This window comes from Mesoplodon bidens (assembly GCF_964165515.1).
Source record: "Mesoplodon bidens genome assembly, chromosome: 5".
NCBI classification, from domain to species: Eukaryota; Metazoa; Chordata; class Mammalia; order Artiodactyla; family Ziphiidae; genus Mesoplodon; species Mesoplodon bidens.
In genome coordinates this window covers 55,227,211-55,248,541 of record NC_138161.1, presented here as the reverse complement: position 1 = coordinate 55,248,541, position 21,331 = coordinate 55,227,211, and the positions used below count along the sequence as shown (strand labels likewise).

The window sequence follows — 21,331 nt, the reverse complement described above, 5'->3', positions numbered from 1 at the left end:
CTATACTACAAAGCGACGGTAATCAAGACAATATGGTACTGGCACAGAAAGAGAAATATAGATCAATGGAACAGGATAGAAAGCCCAGAGATACACCCACGCACCTATGGTCAACTAATCTATGACAAAGGAGGCAAGGATATACAGTAGAGAAAAGATAGTCTCTTCAATAAGTGGTGCTGGGAAAACTGGACAGCTACATGTAAAAGAATGAAATTAGAACACTCCCTAACACCATACACAAAAATAAACTCAAAATGGATTAAAGACCTAAATGTAAGACCGGACACTATAAAATTCTTAGAGGAAAACATAGGAAGAAAACTCTTTGACATAAATCACAGCAAGATCTTTTTTGGCCCACCTCCTAGAGTAATGGAAATAAAAACAAAAATAAACAAATGGGACCTAATGAAACTTCAAAGTTTTTGCACAGCAAAGGAAACTATAAACAAGACGAAAAGACAACCCTCAGAATGGGAGAAAATATTTGCAAACGAATCAACGGACAGAGGATTAATCTCCAAAATATATAAACAGCTCATGCAGCTCAATATTAAAAAAACAAACAACGCAATCCAAAAATGGGCAGAAGACCTAAATAGACATTTCTCCAAAGAAGACATACAGATGACCAAGAAGCACGTGAAAAGCTGCTCAACATCATTAATTATTAGCGAAATGCAAATCAAAACTACAATGAAGTATCACCGCACACCAGTTAGAATGGGCATCATCAGAAAATCTACCAACAAGATATGCTGGAGCGGGTGTGGAGAAAAGGGAACACTCTTGCACTGTTGGTGGGAATGTAAATTGATACAGCCACTATGGAGAACAGTATGGAGGTTCCTTAAAAAACTAAAAATAGAATTACCGTATGAATAAAAATAGAATTACCAGCAATCCCACTACTGGGCATATACCCAGAGAAAACCATAATTTAAAAAGACACGTGCACCCCCAATATTCATTGCAGCACTATTTACAACAGCCAGGTCATGGAAGCAACCTAAATGCCCATTGACAGATGAATGGATAAAGAAGATGTGGTACATATATACAATGGAATATTACTCAGCCATAAAAAGGAACGAAATTGGGTCATTTGTTGAGATGTGGATGGATCTAGAGACTGTCATACAGAGTGAAGTAAGTCAGAAAGAGAAAAACTAATATTGTATATTAACACATATATGTGGAACCTAGAAAAATGGTACAGATGAACCAGTTTGCGGGGCAGAAATTGAGGCACAGATGTAGAGGACAAACGTATGGACACCAAGGGGGGAAAGCGGCAGTGTGGGTGGTGGTGTGATGAATTGGGAGATTGGGATTGACATGTATACACTCATGTGGATAAAATTGATGACTAATAAGAACCTGCTGTATAAAAAAATAAATAAAATAAAATTCAAAAAGAAAAGGAAAACAACAACAACAACAACAAAAAAGGAGGCCATACCTCTGCAAACTGAAACAAGGCTGATGCTTGACATTGTTTTGAAGGAACATCAGGGTGGGAGGTACCTGAAGATATCTGAAAGGAAACAAATAATTTTTAAGGCACAGGGACATTTTACCATAACAGACTAATAGATTCTGTCAAATATTTCCACTGTACACACAGGTAAAGATTAAGACATGAGTCTTAATCCCTTTTAGAAAAATACCCTCAATCCCTTTTAGAAAAACAGTATCAATGATAAATGAAGACAAAGGCCATGTTTCTAAAAACACGTGTGGAAAGAACAAAAAAGACTGAGTTTGGCTCATTTGCCATGTCTCTTGAAAGGGTGTCAGATATGTATCAAATAGCAGTTGAGGACACCTGTAGAGATAAATTTCCTTATTTCAGTGAATTTTCTAAAATATTATTAAAAGTTGAAAGCTGCAAGTAAATCTCTCTCCTCCCTACAGCACTCCCCTCAAGCTGTTCTCTGCTTTGAGACAGCTGTGAAACAGGGTTGGAGAAGCAAACCATGTGGGTCAGAGTATCTAGGACTGAATCTTAGTTCTGCCACTCACTAGCTACATGACCTTGGGCAGCTCAGCTAATCTCTCTTGAGATTTATTTTTCCCAACTGTAAATTGATGATGATGATGATAATCCCCATTTTACAGGATTATGGTAAGAAGAAAATAAGCCATAGAATACACTGCCTGGCATGGCACCAAAACTCAATAAATTGTTTCTTGAATATGAACAGCATTTCTTTATTTTATAACACCATGCATCCTCCCATCCCCCCCCCACACACACACGCCCCTCAGGGGTCTGACAGTGGATAGAGGATTCTGTCACACCACCCTTGTTTCAGCTAGAAGAACTTTTGTTTCTATTTGGTGATTATGGTAGCCTCATTAAAAGTTTGCTCTGAGGGCCACATGGAAAGTTTTTAGGATGTTTTGAGAGCAAGGTCAGTTATTAATTTTGGTTTCAAAGTGAACAAAGTTTCTATATAACTACAAACTAGGGTGAAAATGAGTCACAAGAGCAGAAAGCATGAGCATTGTAAATTCAGCCCATTTCCAGTTCCACAAAAGTCTTTTTCTTCAATTAACTGTGCTCACTGACTCCATCAAAGGGAACTTACTAAGCAATACATGCAGCTTGATCATGACTCCTCAATTCCAGGAATCATTTTTTCATATTAATTAAATTAAGTTGTTTAGAAAAACAATGGAGCCAGTTGGTGATACAATATCAAAGTCAATTTTAGGGATAAGAAAGAATTAGAAGACAGCCTGATGGAATTATTGACTTTATTCACTGCTGAAGGCATTAGGAAAACTTTAATTCCACCATATCTTTTGCATCAGACAAATAAGCATTTTTAGAATGTCAGTAAAAAGAAAAAAGATCTCCCAGATCCTATTTAACAAACTAGACATACACAAATTGTCGTAAATGGCTAAGATCTAACCAAGTACTTTGAAAATATTTCAGGGTAAACAAGTAGAACTCTTCTTGGTCAAACCATGAAACCTATCATTTCAAAAGACCTCCATGTGCAAGCTGTGACAGACTGCAGATATGAATCCACGAGGATGTTCCTGAAATCCTGGGAATTATAAACTGTAGGTCTTACTTCAGACATGACTTTTCACTCCTACCAACCCTCTATAAAAGTTAAAGAAAATAAATAGTTTGTGTAAGGGGAAATGCCTGACCTACAATATATTTCTTCAAGGATTAAATTAGACAGTGAACAAAACAGAACCAGTGGTATAAACAATCTAGATTTTTGAAAAGCATTTCACAAGTCTTTAAACAAAAGGATGTTTCTCCAAATTAATATTGGGATAAAGGAGATGTTGACATGAACAGGGAGCTCCTGAAGAAATATTATGTTAGGGTCAGGGATCTCTTTGGAATCTTTGGTTTGCTGTAGTAACCAAAAACATGCACATGTGTCAACACACCCAAAATTTCATGTGAAATTTGAGAGATTTCACTACATCTTTCACAAGGGATCACTGGTTAAGTATCTCTGCTTTCCAAGTTGAGACTAACATTATTTAATATGTCTAAAACTACTGTTTAAAAGGGAGTGCAGATTGAATCTGCTATTACATTAAATTCTTGAGGAAACAATATAAAAAACAATTGGAATTCATGGCACATCTCACAGAGAGCAGAGAGGAAAGTGAGAGATAAGGAGTATTATGTGAGCAAATATATATTAAAACATTCTGGTGATATCAGCAGGACATTTAGGCATATAATAAACAATGTCATAAAAGGAATGACCTAATATGCCAGTGTGAAAAGTAATTCTGCCAATGAAATGTTGAGAACCACCAGGAAAGGACATTAGAGGAGAAAAAATTCTGCAACTAAAAATATGCTCTCCTTTGTACAAGTACTACAAGGGGCAAACATTAGGAAGGATGACAGTGTGAAAGAAGGTCTAGTGAAAGACAATTAGAATGATCAAGGGAAGATCATGTGGTTTAAAGTTTAGAAAAAAGTAATCAATGATGGCTCCATATTGAGTTCTAGGGTAAATGCAGATATTTTGGGAAGCAGTCTTAACCTTTAGACTTGATATCAAGGATAATGTGCTTTTCTACATCATCTCTGAATATGTCAGAGACATACTGAGCCAAACAGGTTTGACACAAGACATAAGATTTTGAAAACTGCCAACCGCATGCTAAAGTTTCAATTAAGAGAAGTTTACTTAAAATAAATACAAAGGAATGCACAGCCAATAACCATGAGTCAATTCTGTCTTCTGATTTAATACCTGACAAATCAATATCTGATAAATCACTAAGTTCTAAAAATAGTTCAATTATATTCTTAACTTCCCTATCCATGAATAAAAATTAGTGATGAGGTTTAAGTGCAAAAATATTTAGTATGAGTTAACAACAAGCTTCCATAAACATATTTATTCCTTAATTAAGAGACTCTAAAGTTCCAGAATTTGGTACTATTTTCCGTTTTATGATTACTTGAGCTAAGAACGCAGGGTTCTTCTTTGCTTTAAGTTACTTTCATCAGCCCAAATTTAAGCTCACTTTACAATTTCATTAAGTATAAACTGTAATATATTACCTCGGCAAACTGAAATAATGGTGACTTCTGACGTAATTCAGAGGATTCTGAAACATCAGGCCTGCAAGTGCCAGAGGATATCTGAAACAAAGAAAGGTGGTATGAGGCATCACAAGAATAGCTTCTGGAAGACAACAGAAGACAAATGTCACGTAAAACATTCCTATTTGAGGAAGGAGTGGTTTTGACTCCCCAAATTTGAGGCAGTACTGTGACAAAAAGGTAGTTATATTCTGCAAAGTCTTACACAAGGTTTTATCAAGTTTTATATATTCATTCAACTTCTAAATAATGCCATAAATTGTAGGAGATAGACAGGACAATGTATTTCAGAAAAATTACTATTAACCAAAGAGAAATGTCTACAATGATGCCTATTTGATCTCTTGGCTTTCTGCAACCAAATCCAAAGAATATCTACTTCTTCCATGTTCTGTGTTTCCCCACTATTTCATATAACCTGACTACATGAAAACGCAAATGTGTTTCGATTATAAGCCTTTTGGGAAAACAAAACTAAGGTCCAATTTTTGTTTTCCAGGGCTTTCATGTATTTATATACAAGCCCCAATCTTAGAAAAGTTAGTACTATTTTCCTAAGAGAAATTTCCTTTATAAAATATTCTTTATATTATTTTCAACACTGGGTAAACATTTAACGCTCTACAATCTTTACCTGTGATTTTCATTATTAACAACAGTTACAGAAACACCACTGATTTTTTTAAAAATTCTTGCTGTTTATCAAGTACTATTCTCAGGATACATAATTCCTCTTTATCTCAATGTTAAAAATTGACCCATTTCTGCATTTGGGTGAAATAATAACTTAGGTGGTAGCCTATAATTCAAAAGTCATAGGAGTCATAGAATGTTAGAGAGGAAGGATTTCAGCATCCCTCTGATCTAACCCTTTTTACAGATAAAGGAACGTAGGACCAGACAGGTAAATGACATCTCTACTCCCCAACATTCAATAATCCCCTTATTCTTTATTATTATAGCACTTAGCACTGACCACCACAAGACATAAATATGTGTTTATGGTCCATCTTCTCCCAGGGATTTTGTTTAATGCAGAATCCTCAACATTGCCTGGGCACAATGTAGATACTCAAGTATTTGTTGAAGTAACTAAATCAAAATTGACAACATGTCTTCTAAACACCAAAACAGTGTGTCTGTCCCCTCTCACTCCTTTCCTAAATGACAAGGTTAGAGAGTCTTAGGGAACAAGTTATCTTTCACTTTAGAGGAAAAATAAAAGTTAAAAATACTTTTTAATAACATGTTTCTGACAACAAAATAATCCAAGATCACTACTGAAAACCTGAAAAAAAAAATACAGAAGAATCATCTCCCAAAGATAAGCACTGGTAATATTCCATGTATATTCTTCCAGTTGTGTGTATAGATAATGTTTTCAACAGAAATGGGACGATGTACTACAAAATGTTCGTTTCTAACAATACATTGATTTTCCTGTTATTAAACCTTTTCCGATGTAATTTTAATAGCTGCATGTGATTAACTTAGATGGTTGAATCTATGGAAAGAGCTGGCAGTCACCCAGGTTATGTTCCTAAAACTAGAGTTTCTCACTGAACTTCTTCAGTAGACATGGAAGATGTGTTTCTCTAACAACGTCATAGGCCACTGGGCAGGAACAAGCATTTAAACTTTTAATTGTCACCTTTGGATGTGAAAGGGTAATGGCCAACTTCTTCCAGTGATAAGCTCCATAGAAAAGGTGCAGAAGCTTTAATTAATTTGCCACCTGTGGTTTGGCTGCCAAAGCCTGATTCCCTCCCTGTCACTTGACTATTTGAAAACTAGTGTGCCAAAAAGTCCAGAAGTTTTTATTTGCTTTCTAAAACTTTGAAGCCAAGGAGACACAAAATGTACTAAAAAAGGCCAGCAAATCCTGAAATTACTAGACACAAAAAATTCCTTTATTGGAATTGGAAGAAATACTTGAATGAACTGTATCTCTATAATTTCTAAACAATGAAAAAAAATCAATACTGCCCTGGTTTATAAAGAAATCCTGTGTGCTTAACCCCCAGATATCTTGGTAAATAATCAAAATTTTGTTTAAAATTGAGCCTAGGGAATTTCCTGGCGGTCCAGTGGTTAAGGATTTGGTGCTTTCACTGCCGTGGCCCAGGTTCAATCCCTGGTCGGGGAACTAAGATCTCACAAATTGCATGGCCAAAATAAAATAAAATAAAATAAAATAAAATAGAGCCTAGGACTAAATAAAAATTATAAAGTGACTTTATAAAACTTTAATAATGTAGGTTGTACACATGACAGAAAGCTATGAAGATATTTAGAATTAAGTATATTATCATATAGGGTAACTACCCTGTATAAAGCCTATATAATATATAACACATATTTTTATTTCTAATCCCATGATGCATGAGAGAGTTATCATTTATGAGATTAGTTAACCTACGGCTCAATTAGAGTTCATGTTAACTGTAAGAAGAAAAGTCAACTTTCTTTTAAGTGCCATTATAGATAATATGGCCATGACTATACATACATCCAGTCATAAAGGTTTAAAGTTTAATGAGACCCTCTGCAATCATTATGATGGATGGTCTTAAATAAAACTTTCTACTTGTATGGAGAATTCAAATGTAAGTACTTATCAAGACACCTATAATCCTACACGTTATGTCAATTGTACTATGCAATCAGAGAAGTCTATGCATGCGTGTTTGTGCTCCCCACACACCTGATGCACAGTAGAGGCACAATGAATACTGATTGACTGACTTGATTCTCTGTGTTTATGAATATGAGGAACCTCAATGACCTGGCCAGGAATCACACAACAAAGGCTGTCCAATGGTTAAAACAGCGACTACAGTCACTGAGGCTATGCATTTTACTGTAGTGGATAACGTCTCCTTTTAAAATCTAGTTACTCTTACTTTAAAGCACTGTGGGTTTAGCCTTTATTTTCAGTGTAGTATAATGGAAACAGCACAAAATTAGGAGCCAGAAGAGTTGGCTTACTACTAAGCTGTGTGGTTACCTGACTTTCTAGGCCACAGAATTAACAGAAGCAGCAAGTCAGAAGGGGCCAAGAGTGGGGATAAGAAAAAGGAAGAGGGGCTTCCTTGGTGGCACAGTGGTTGGGAATCCACCTGCCAGGGATGCGGGTTCGAGCTCTGGTCTGGGAGGATCCCACATGCCACAGAGCAACTAGGCCCATGAGCCCACGTGCCACAACTACTGAAGCCCGCACGCCTAGAGCCCATGCTCTGCGACTGCAACAAGAGAAGACACCGCGGTGAGAAGCCCGCACACTGCACCGAAGAGTAGCCCCTGCTGACCACAACTAGAGAAAGCCCGCGTGCAGCAACGAAGACCCAACGCAGCCAAAAATAAATTAAGTAAATAAATTTTAAAAAAAGGAAGAGCATTGAAAAAGAAACAATGCCACCAGCAAGAAGACACAAAGCAAAAAGACAGAAAAACTGTAGGCACAATTTTTTTTTAATTTTATTGAAGCACAGTTGATTTACAACACAAATGTTTTATAAAGCACCGTAGTCTATTTAAAACAAATAACCAAAATATTGGGTGTAAGATAGGCTTAAGGATGTACTGTACAACATGGGGAATATAGCCAATATTTTGTAAAAATTGTAAATGGAAAGTAACCTTCCAAAATTGTATTAAAATTTTTAAAAATCTCGGTTATTTAGTAAAGTGGATTATCACAAAAGCTAAAAAATAAAATTTAAAAATAATAATAAAATAGAGCAAGTAGTCCTAAAGTTTTTCCTAAATGTAGTAATTAATATTTATAACTGTGATTCTAAGTTGTCAAGATAAGAATAATTATAAAAATATTCTTTATTAAAAGGCAGAAATGCATGTGATACATGTTAGACATATTTCCATCTAAAATCTCAAAATGTAAAAATGGTTCAATGACATGGAAAATGTACTGAGGTAGAATTCATTCTTGAGTGTTTGATAAATGAGGCATCCAGTGCAAGTGTATATATTTGTGCATACATGTAAACGTTTGGCAAAGAAATCTGGCATTACATCCACATGGAAGGAAGAGGTTATTTCCCACAAAAGACTCCTGTTTAATGTTATTAGAGGATCCTAGACCTTGTCACCTTGCAATATCACCTTGCTGTTTGTATTTACAGTATCATAAATTACTTATTAGGTGGGGTATGCTTTTTATGGAGAAACATCATTCTTCAACATCCATTCTTCATCTAAAGCCAGCTTACTTTCCAAACATAACAAAATATAGAGATCAAATATATCTGTTTTGAGGCTTCCCTGGTGGCGCAGTGGTTAAAAATCTGCCTGCCAATGCAGGGGACATGGGTTCGAGACCTGGTCCGGGAAGATCCCACATGCCACGGAGCAACTAAGCCCGTGTGCCACAACTACGTAGCCTGCGCTCTAGAGCCCACGAGCCACAACTACTGAGCCCACGCGCCACCGCTATTGAAGCCCGCGCGCCTAGAGCCTGTGCTCCGCAACAAGAGGCCACCGCAATGAGAAGCCCGCGCACTGCAATGAAGAGCAGCCCCCGCTGGCTGCAACTAGAGAAAGCCCGCGGGCAGCAACGAAGACCCAACACAGCCAAAAATAAATTAATTAATAAATAAATCTATTTTAAAAAAGAGATATCCGTTCATCAATTAAGAGGAAAGAAAAAATACCAAATAAGTAGGGATTCAAAAAACCCAAGAAGCTCTTTTTAGAAATAGTGTCTGAAATAATCCATAAAGCCACTAGGTGTTGCTATATGCCCAGTAAAGAAAACTGCTAAAGGGATTTTAAAAGCAGTTTTGTTAACCACATACGTTTTCAACTTCCCTTAAATCCAATCTTCCCTTTAAATTAGCTATAATTCTCAATAACCAAGGAAGGGGAATGATTAGTATAATTAAGAATTACGACGAGCTAATACTTTTTTCCCATAGGCAAAATGTACATCATGATAACGAGAGACATAGAAACATGATCCAGCCCCTTGATATAAAACAAGATCAAGCCACTCAGATGCACTGTTTGGAAAGCTAGGTTTTATTAAGAGCCCATTCCTACTTCGCAAGGCACACGACCACAGACACAGAGCTGGATTGTGATGGACACACAGTCTACAAAAGGGATGAAGTACACTGGTTGTATCTGAACTCCACATCCCTGCTCTTGCTAATTTAAACATTTACTGATTACTCACTCCTTCAACAAACATTCAATAAACCACCATTACATACCAGCCACAAAGACTGCTGTTCTCTTTCAAGAAGCTTACATCCCACTTGTGTGCATTACATGCTGGGGAATAAAATGAGACTAAGGGGATGTGTCTGGCCGTTAAGTTGCTTGCATTTCCATGCAGGAGACAGCTACACATTAAGAACGGACGTGCCTCTTGGAATATTACAAGGTCTGTGGGAGGACAGAGAAGCAGCCTTCATTCTTTCTGGGGACAGATGGAAGAAGTATGGTAAGTAGCATCTGAGATCTCCCTAGAAGGAACACCAGAATTGTGGAAATGATGTGGTCACAGCAGGAGGAAAAGCATGGAGGAAGTGTCCTGTGTGTGAGAGAAGCAGCGACTTTCCCTGTGTGACTGAAGCCTGAGATGCCCGGGGGGTGCAGTGGGAGATGAATCAGACTGAGAGGGAACTGAATGCTAGGTTAAGAACTCTGAAAATTAGGCTGGAGGCAATGGGGAGTCAGCCAAGGTTTTCAGTCAGAGGAGCGGCATGATGAGAGATGTGTAGTTAAATAATTCTGTCAGTGGAGTGCAGGATGACCTTGGCTGGGGAGTGACTGGAGGCAAGAGACCAATTAGAAGGTTAAGGAAATAAACCAGCTGAGATGTGGGGCCCCAATTAAACAGAGATGGCATTTGCCAGGGCTCAGTAATTGCCTGGAAAGGTGTCAGGGCGGAGGGAGAGGGGTCAGTCAGTGCCAGTGTTCCTAAGGTAAGTTAAACCCTTTCACCGAAAGAGCGAATATGAGAGAAGGAAGACTGTTTAGGCAGCGGTGGAAGGCGGGGTTGTCTTCTTCTGGAGGAGAGGGGTTGGGGGTAGAGGATTCCATTTCAGAGTTCAAGGACAAAGATCCTGTGTGACTCCAAGGCCCAGTGATCTGATTCTCACCCTCATTCAGCCTGGCCCAGGCTTTCCTACAATTGGCAGCTTTTGCCAGGTATCCTTCTATAACGGAGGACCTGAGTGATCACTTAATTTGCATTTAATATGAGATGTTACATGAAGCTCTGAAATAGACTTGAGCTTTTAAACACAGGTGAATTCAATGTAAGTATATTACATACAAGTTAGTCCTTCAAAACCTACTTAAGGACTAAAATGAAGCCACTCTTAATTAAACCTAAATGAGGTAAAGGAGCACCTGAGGACTAAAGCAGCGCACCTGACTGGCGGACACTAGGACTGAGCTGCAGTTGAGAGAGAGTGGGGCCACCCTGAGGAGCGCATCCCAACAGCACTGCATAGAGTTGTGAGCGCCTCAAAATTAGAATGTAAGTCAAGTCATTTGGCTGAGAGGAAGGATAAGTCCCTGGTTTGTCTCAGGGCACCAGGGCTACCAGAGTCAAGTTTCCTATCATTCTAAGCCGTGTGGCAAAGCACTAGGATGGAAGTCCAGGACAGACTCCAGGTCACCTCTACAAACTGCTGTAGTAGTTGAGACAAACCATAGCATCTTCCTGCCTCAGTTTCCTCATCTGATTAAACAGGTAACAACGCTACTGACGTCTTCACAGGACACTGTGAGAACAGAACGCAGTCGTGTATACAAACACGCTCTCAACGACAACGCAGCAGCAACAGTACCACCCTTCTCATTTACCTTCTTGTTCTCTATTCTCCTCTTTTCCCGCTCACTTGTTGCCCACCTTCCCCACTACCCCTTCCCACCATCTCTGGGAGACCGAAGAGCTCCTGTGAGTTCACCACTGTCTTGAGCAATGCGGCCCAGGAACTCAATGAGGACAGATGCTTGTCAATCGGGTTGGGTAGAAGGACTTGATTCTCTGGGCTTTGAGGCCCACTGCTGAGAGATGGAAGAGGCTGGGCTAGATGGGCAGTTCCAGCCAAAGTGGGCAGTGAGCAGGGACATGAAAAGGAGAGGTTTCTACCCGGAATTGAGAAAGCTCAAAGAGCCTATTTAATGTAAAATTTAAGTATAGTATTTCCTCACAAAATATGTTTAAAAGCTATAAAACTGTTGAGAAGGGAAATTAACAGCTTCAGTGAGAAGGGGGCAAGAGTTGGGGGTAGGGTTGGAATTCAGTGGATTTAAGCATCCTGGAGTAGTCAAATATAGTAGCCTAAGAGAGGCACATGTCAAACTAGCTCAGATGTACCAACAGGCAGTAAAATAATTTTCCCCACTTCACTGATATCAGATATTATAAGAAAGGGGAAAACTTTCAATTTTATCAAAAATCTGTATTTGTTTTAAATTTAAAACTCACAGTGTTTTAAATATAGACATATTCATTAACAAGTATTGGTATTATCACCTTTTCTCTATCTTAGATTTCACCCATCTCATTACTTAATGGAAAATATACAGGTTTAAATCCTAGTATAATGACTTTCTTGCTCTATGACCTTAGGCTGTTTAACCTCTCTAGCCTAGTTTCCTCATTTATGAAATGGGGAATAATAAACCAACCTCTTAAGGATCATGGAAGGATGAAATGAGATAATCAGTGTAAGTGCTTAGTACAGTGCTTGGTCCCCAGAAAGCACTCATGAAATGGCTGCGTAAGGGTGCAGACACCACTGCATAAGTGGCCCGAGTTGAGGTCAGGTGGGTGGGGACTGAATCACAAAGGTCCCTGTAGGCTATATGAAGACTGAAGCTAGTCCCCCTGGGTTCAAATCCTAATTCTGTCACTTCGTAGCTACACAATCTTCAACAGATTATTTACTCAATGTGAATACGCTGCTAGTAAAACATACTATAGCCTGTAGGAGTAACAGCCTGACATAATATAAGCTTTCAAGTTAAGTATGAAATACCAAGAATAAATTACGGTAATAACACTAGGTACCTATAAGAATGCTTTTCAGGAGAGGTGAATATGCCTTACAGGTTTTATTTAATTAATCTTCATAGATGTCTTGGGAGTTAGAAGCAAGTGGGTATTATTATTATTTTTTAACATCTTTATTGGAGTATAATTGCTTTACAATGGTGTGTTAGTCTCTGCTTTATAACAAAGTGAATCAGTTATACATATACATACATCCCCATATCTCTTCCCTCTTGCATCTCCCTCCCTCCCACCCTCCCTATCCCACCCCTCTAGGCGGTCACAAAGCACCGAGCTGATCTCCCTGTGCTATGTGGCTGCTTCCCACTAGCTATCGGTTTTACATGTGGTAGTGTATATAAAAAGAAATGAAACTGAGTTGTTTGTAGTGAGGTGGATGGACCTAGAGTCTGTCATACAGAGTGAAGTAAGTCAGAAAGAGAAAAACAAGTGGGTATTATTAGTTCCATTTTACAGGATGGAAGGCAAAGAAAAGCGTGGCTTGATCGTAACTCTGTCATATCTCTTCATTCCAACAAAAGAACTAGGCATTCTAAAATCACAGACCCAGGTCTAATATTACTTCCCAAACATCTGAAAGTTTGCCTTCAGTTCATTCATTCAACTAAATAGATATTGATACCGTCAAACTGTTTCATCGGCCAGGATTATTCTGCCTAACTTTTCTTATTTTCTTTTATTCCCCAAACCATCTTTTCTGTTTTAGCCAAGATGACTTTCTGGTGCTCACTTAGGTCCAATACTGAAATGTCGACCTTTCCAATATTATTCCAAGCTGTTCTATATATTATGTGTTGAATAATCTCCCCTTCCACTTCTGAAATGTACCACTCCCTGCCTTTATTTTTTAAATTTAATTTAGCTTTACATTTTTATTAAAATAAGTTAAAAATATAACACTATAGAAATTTTCAGTCCTGGAGATTACTTCTAGAAATTCTAGATCAAATACTTATACTTTATTTATTACATTTTCATCTTCAGATAGTAACTCACTGATATGAATCATAAAGGCTTAACTCAGTGTAACTAACTGCCTTCTCTTTGGCTCTTCCCAGAGTTTGATGTGAACATTATTACTTTTATTTCTTCTATTTTTTCTTTCTTGTTCCTTTAAAGTAAAAAGGAAAAGTGTTCACTTAAAGCTGCTAGACACTGTAGAATGGACTGGCTCTCTACAACCCCCTGGTTAGTATATTTTAAGCTTATACCATATTTTCTTGATTAAAAAGCTTCATTTGTTTTTCAGCTTCTGTTTCCTAAAATCTTATATTCATTGGAAACACTCGTTTCCATTTCCTTCACTATTATGGGGTTATTTCCTAATAAGACTTCTATGCTTCATTTCACCGGGTGTCAGTAGAGACAAGCTTAGGCTGCTATTCTGAGTGTGTGTGTATGGGGTGTAGGGTGTCACTCCCTGATGGCTGTGTTGCTCAATACAGGCAAACCTCGGAGATACGGCGGGTCCAGTTCCAGACCACCACAATCAAAAGTGAATATTGCAGTAAAGCTAGTCTCACAAAGTTTTTGGTTTTCCAGAGCATATAAGTTATGTTTACACTATAATGTAGTCTATTAAGTGTACAATAACATTATACCTAAAAAAAACAAAAAAAGGACATGCTTTAATTTTACAATGCCTTATTGCTAAAAAATGCTATCATCTGAGCCTTCAGTGAGTCATCCTTTTTCTGATGGAGGGTCTTGCCTCGACATTGATGGCTGCTGACTGGTCAGGGTGGTTGGTGGTAGATGAAAGTTAGGGAGGCTGTGACAATTTCTTAAAATAAGACAACAATGAAGTTTGTCACATTAATTGACTCTTCCTTTCACGAACGATTTCTCTACAGCATGTGATGTTGTTTGATACCATTTTACCCACAGCAGAACTTCTTTCAAAACTGGAGTCAATCCTCTCAAACCCTGCCACTGCTTATCAACTAAATTTATGTCACACTGTAAATCCTTTCTCGTCATTTCAACAATCTTCATAGCATCTTCACCAGGAGTAGATTCCAGCTCAAGAAACCACTTTCTTTGCTCCATTAAAAGTAACTCCCCATCTGTTAAAGTTTTATCATGAGATTGAAGCAATTCAGTCACATCTTCAGCTCCTAATTCTAGTTCTCATGCTATTTCCACCACATCTGTAGTTACTTCCTCCATGCAAGCCTTGAATCCCTCAATGTCATCCATGAGAGTTGGAATCAACTTTTTCCCAACTCCTGTTAATGTTTATTTTTGTGTGTTTTTTTATTTTTTTGGCTGCACTGCACAGCTTTTGGGATCTTAGTTCCCCGACCAGGGATCGAACCCAGGCCTTGGCAGTGAAAGCGCCAAGTCCTAACCACTGGACCGCCAGGGAATTCCCTTAATGTTGATATTTAGATCTCTTCCCATGAAACGCAAACATTCTTAATGGCATCTAGGATGGTGAATCCTTTTCAGGAGGTTTTCAACTAACTGACTTTGCCCCAGATCCATCAGAGGAATCACTATATATGGCAGCTACAGCCTTACAAAATGTATTTCTTAAATAATAAGACTTGAAAGTCGAAGAGACTCCTTGATCCATGGGTGGCAGAATGGATGTGTTAGTAGGCATGAAAACATTAGTCTCATTGTGCATCTACATCAGAGCTCTTGGATGACCAAGTGCACTGTCAATGAGCAGTAATATTTTAAAAGGAATCTTCTTTTCTAAGCAGTAGGTCACAACAGCGGGTTTAAAATATTCAGTAAACTATGTTATAAACAGATATGCTGCCATCCAGGTTTTGCTGCTCCACTTATACAGCACAGGAAGAGTTGGTTTAGCCTAACTCTTGAGGGCCCTAGGATTTTCCGAATGGTAAATGAGCACTGGTTTCAATTTAAGTCACCAGCTGCATTAGTCCCTAACAAGAGAGTGGGTTTGTCTTTTAAAGCCTTGAAGTCAGACATTGACTTCTCCTCCCTAGATATGAAAGCCCTAGATGGCATCTTCTTCCAATAGAAGGCTGTTTCATCTACACTGAAAATCTGTTGTTCAGTGTAGCCACCGTCATCAAGTATCTTAGCTAGATCTTTGGGATAACTTGCTCTAGCTTCTACATCAGCACTTGCTGCTTCACCTTGTCCTTTGATGTTATGGAGATGGCACCTTTTCTTTTTTTTTTTTTTTTTTTTTTCTTTTTGCGGTATGTGGGCCTCTCACTGCCGTGGCCTCTCCCGTTGCGGAGCACAGGCTCCGGACGCGCAGGCCCAGCGGCCATGGCTCACGGGCCCAGCCGCTCCGCGGCATGTGGGATCCTCCCAGACCGGGGCACGAACCCGCGTCCCCTGCATTGGCAGGCGGACTCTCAACCACTGCGCCACCAGGGAGGCCCGGCACCTTTTCTTAAAGCTCATGAACCAGCCTCTGCTGGCTTCAAACTTCTCTTCTGCAGCTTCCTCACCTCTCTCAGCCTTCACAGAATTGAACAGAGTTATGACCTTGCTCTGGATTAGGCTTTGGCTTAAGGGAATGTTGTGTCTGGTTTGATCTTCTAACCAGACCACTAAAACTTCTCCATATCAGCAGCAATAAGACTGTTTCACATTCTTATCATTCGTGTGTTAAATGGAATAGTACTTTTAATTTCCTCCAAGAACTTTTCCTTTGCAGTCACACCTTGGCTGTTTGGCGCAAGAGGGTTCACTTTCAGCCTTTCCCAGCTTTCGACATGCCTTCCTCACTAAGCTTGATCATTTCTAGCTTTCGATTTAAAATGAGAGACGTGACTCTTCCTTTCACTTGAACACTTAAGAGACCAGTGAAGAGTGATTAACTGATTTAATTTCAACATTATTGTGTCTCAGGGAGTAGAGAGGCCTGAGGAGAGGGAGAGAGATGAGGGGGAGGGGGGACTACTGGTTGGTGGAGCAGTCAGAACACACAACATTTATCAGTTAAGTTCGCTGTCTCATATGGGTGGGATTTGTAGCACCCCCTCCCCAAATTACAATAGTAATATTAAAGATCGCTGATCACAGACCGCCATAACAAATATAATAATAAGGAAAAGTCTGAAATACTGCAAGAATTAACAAAATGTGACACAGAGATACGAAGCGAGTAATAATACAGTTGAAAAAATGTTGCCAATAGACCCGCTGGACGCAGGGTTGCCATAAACCTTCAATTTGTAAAAAATGCAGTATCTGCAAATGCAATATCTGCAATAAAATGAGGTATGCCTATACGTTTATCTTGCTTCTTTAATCCATAAACTCTTTAATAACAAACACTGCTTTTTAAAATTTATCCCAAATATGTAATGCATTTCAATGTACTCTGGGTATAAAGAAAATACAGGACTGATCATTTATGGGAAAAAGAATCAAACAAACTATAAATGTAATTTTTATCCCTTTTATTCATCAGAGACACAAATTACAGAACCAAGCTTGGCTTAATAACAGTAGCATATAAAAATGTTGACCTGATAATGCCAAAAATCTATCGTGGCAGATTCAGAGTTAATCAGAAGACTGAGAAAAAAAGGAGAAAACTCAAACATTTTGCTTGTTATTATTTGCTCACTGCTATCTCAAGAACATATAATTTCTCTCTGAAAACCCTAAGAGCGCATCACATGTAGATCTGGGAAATTGTACAGGCCAAAGAAGCTTTTAACCTGGAATTTTACTGTTCCCGTAACAGCAAGCCTCTCTACCTTCTAGAATTGTTTTTAAAAAATACAGCTATTACCTATATTAAATTTTCTATATTAAAAAAATAGACTTTTGAGGACTTTTTCTATGTGATTAGGTTTTAGACTATTGAACAAAGGAAAATCTCCCTTTAAATAAAATATTTCAGAATAAGAATTTTCTCGTGGCATTTAAAAAAGCCATTATGATTAGACCTCCTCTGTGGCAGAATTTTTGTAAAATGTCACTTTATTTGACTGGTCCTACCTAATAGTATAAATACAGACTTCACAGTAATTGTTCCAAATGTCAGAAGCATGAAATTTCTGTACTTCTCTCCTTATCTCATTATGTTTATAATTTTCTTATATTTTTATATTTATAAAAATATAAATATGTATTCACTGTATTTGTCATCTGCCAACATACATAAGCCCCTAAAGTTCTAAGACCATGTCTACATATTTGGAATAAGACATTACATGGAAATTAGGTGCTAAATGAAATCTACTGATACCTATGACATAAACTCTCAAACTAATTATATTTAGAGACAGCATTATTTTATACAAATTTTGCTGCTTTATTATTTCAGTATCTCAAGATTATTTTCAATAATGACCTAAATATATCTGAGATGAAAAGTAGGGATTATGAAGAAAGAGTTGTATTCTTAGAAGTGGTTCTTAAAGAAATAAGTGCTGGCAACTTCTTCCTTAGCATAAATTCCCTTCTCCTGTATGGTTTACTTCTTTAAGCCATTTAACTTTATTTCTTTAGCTTGAGAATTTTCAAAACAGTTCCCCTTCATCAGAAATGGAAGGCCGACCAATGCATGGTTTAAACTGCTTGTGTCAAACTCTGCTGTCCTTAAAAGCTGTGAGAAGAGCTATTCACTAAAAAGAGCCCAAGAGACAAACTTTAATCAAAGAAAAAAAAGTATTCCTTTCTTTGACTAGCATTTACAGATAGATAGCATCTATCTGTAAGTTCTTAGATGTTTATTTGTTTACATTTTTTCCTGAAAGTTAAAAGGAATGCTAATAGATATTGGGAAGAAAACTCCATTATTATCTAATCTGTTAGAAAAGATGATACTGACTTTCACAATACAGTGTATTCTTGGAAATCATGAGTCAGACTGTGTTGAAAGGTCAAATGTGCATTATTACTCCAACATTCACCTGTGGGAACATGCTTGGGATACTCTACACCCAAGTGAGAGTTAGTCTGATTGCCATTAGGGAGCAACCATGTGTTAGAAAGTAAAATGATGCCAGAGAAGGCTATTGTGTGAGGAAGTACAAACATGCTGAATAATGAGTATGCAAAGGTACAAACTGACATGTTGACTTTTTCTAGCTAAAGATTAGTACAATGTAAATAACTACAGTCCACCAAATTTACACATTTACTGCTACACTGAATTGAACAGAAATAAAAAGTTAAATCAAATTGAACATATGGTCAAGTACTATGGATCCCAAATATAAACTGTAAATAATAAAAACCTTTTGTGATGTAAATATCTTATGTATCCTCTAAAACGATTATCTGAATAGACTTCAACTGTAATCCATATAGCACGCACACGACTTAAAAAACAAAAGAAAGAAAGAAAGAAATATATATATATATGCAATAAAATTGCTATTTTGTCCTAAATAGCAACTCTGGTTGGGGATTGAAAAACTTCCAGCTCAAGGACCTGAGTTTGGTAAAATAATATGATCTGCAGGTCACTGCATCTGGCCTCTGTTAAATGGGTCTGGAAAATAGAGGAATTCCACAAATGCAAACTATGCATGGCTACCGGATACTACCTGCCTATCAAAACCATACTTAAAAATATTTAGCAAAAACAGCCCAATAACAATACAAGGGAATAAAAAATGAAACCAAGGTCATAAGGGCCTGGGTCCTTTTTCATTTTCCATTTAAAAAAATAAGCAATCTTGGAATGCCATGTTTCCTGATTTTCAAAAACAGAAGTTTGAATTTATTCAGGTACCAGAGAGACTGACAGTTTCATGCTTTTTTTAACTCTCATCTTTTCACTAGCAAGTCTAATGAGAACATCACAAAAGCAGAGAATGTTATGAATAGAATGAATGAATCATAGGATCCACCCTATGCACCCCATGACACAGTCATGGCAAATGCTAATTATCTGTACATTGCAAGTCTTATTCCTATGCTTAGGGAACCTCCTCAAAATCTGCACCTGACTTGTGTTTGTGTCCTTCAAGGCACAATATAATGCACATAGAGATCTTAATGAAAACAATTAAAAGCAGAGTTTATTCATGAGCTGTAAAAAGTGAAACTGTAGAACTAACAGTGTGAACAGAACACAAATGTCTGTGTTCTCAACCCCCAGCAGGAACAGAGTAGAGAGGGATGAGGGACCACTTACCTCTGGTGTACCAAGAGCATGTTCTCCAGCTAAAAGCAGCATGCTCAGGCCTCCCATTTGAGTAGGATCTAAATAAGTCAAAAACAAGTAAATCATCAATTCATAACCATGAACTATATATAATCCAGAGTTGAAAAAGAATACTCACAAAGACTAGCAATCAGAAATCCAACAGAACCACATGTAACTTATTACAGAAAACTTCTGAAACTCTTTATGAAGGAAAAACCTGGGGTACATGTGCTTAGTACTCATACTTTTGTGAGCTTTTTAAATACCACTGTTGTCCACCATTCCAACAAAATACTTTCTTCAATACCACAGCTGTTTATAACATGAATTATCTCCTAATGCGACGCTTCTTTCCTTACTGCATGGGGAGTTTGGATGGATTTTTTTTTTTTAACGAAAGAGTGCTTATACTTGTCTTCTAAGAAACTTGAGATTGTTATTCTCAAATTGTTATTTCTGCCACATGATATCAGGGCTGATAAAAAGTACAAGGCCATCAGAGGAACTAGAGAACAGGGAGATATTTTACAAAGGGGACTCCAAAAATCTAGTGGGCTTTGTTCAAATATTCTTTCTTTAAAACTTTCAAAAACAAATTTAAATTAAACAATGATGTATTTATAACATCTTAAATCTTAGGGGGTACAGTTAGGCGCTTCCTTGAAAGGCCTCAAAATACCTTTAACATTGAAAATGAACACTTTTTATACTTCCAAAGGTCTTTGTTTTCACTCCTTCAATAATCAACAGAAAAAGAGAGAGAAAATGAAAGCAAACTGGTAGATCTATGACCCAGGATTATATCTAAACAAGGAAAGTACAGACAATAAGAAACCTATAGACTTTAAGGTTGTCTTAAATGAATTAAATTTCAGAACTTCAATGAACTAACATATCTGAAACTGCCTAAGTCAGTGCTTATCCCAGTGCATATTGGTCCTCAATAAATGCACTTTTATTTTAGTAATCTCTCTACAATTCAAAATGAGGACCAGGCATAGTGTTGCCTGAAGATAATAAGGTGTCTCTCTTCTCTTTCTTTTTTGATTTTTTTGTTTAAAGATATGCGCTTAAGTACATCTTTGAATACAATCTATCTCAGGAACTCATGAAGCAACTCTGACCACATCTTACATACAATCAAATTTAAAAAAAAAATTTTTTTTGAAAAAAGAATCTGAGGGGAAGGAAGGAAGGAAGGGAGGGAGGGAGGGAAAGAGGGCGGAAGGAAGGAAGGAACGGCTAAGTAGAGGGGAAAATATGTCACCAAACAATCAGGTGGTCACAAAACAGCTCCATATTGGAAGGTAGCCACGTAGGAATACACAGAGGAACATGAGCTGGTTTGCTGAAATAAGGCTCTCTGTTGTTGTTTTAAGAGTCCATTCTTAATTAAATGTTAAGTTTATGAACTATTTTGGCTGCTAAAAGAGACACGTAAATCTATTGGCAAATAAAAATCAGGAGAGAGAAATGAATTTAGCAGAAAGTAAAGGTGTACTTTGGTTCTCTGGGCAGCTAAATACTTTTGCAGCTGCCATTCTAGAGATCAGGAGTCTTGCAT

At 37.7% G+C, this 21,331-nt stretch overlaps 1 protein-coding gene across 11 annotated transcripts in view; it reads right to left on the bottom strand.

Moving 5' to 3' along the window:
• BBX (BBX high mobility group box domain containing) overlaps window positions 1-21,331 on the bottom strand; it is a 290,971-nt gene that overhangs the window by 59,572 nt on the left and 210,068 nt on the right. For all 11 annotated transcript variants that reach the window (XM_081235758.1, XM_081235759.1, XM_081235754.1 and 8 more), the window contains 3 exons: window positions 19,756-19,823; window positions 4,568-4,648; window positions 1,466-1,540 (listed from right to left, as the gene is read on the bottom strand). In XM_081235758.1, the coding sequence (XP_081091884.1) occupies window positions 1,466-1,540; window positions 4,568-4,648; window positions 19,756-19,823 (224 nt within the window). The remainder of the gene's footprint in view (window positions 1-1,465; window positions 1,541-4,567; window positions 4,649-19,755; window positions 19,824-21,331) is intronic.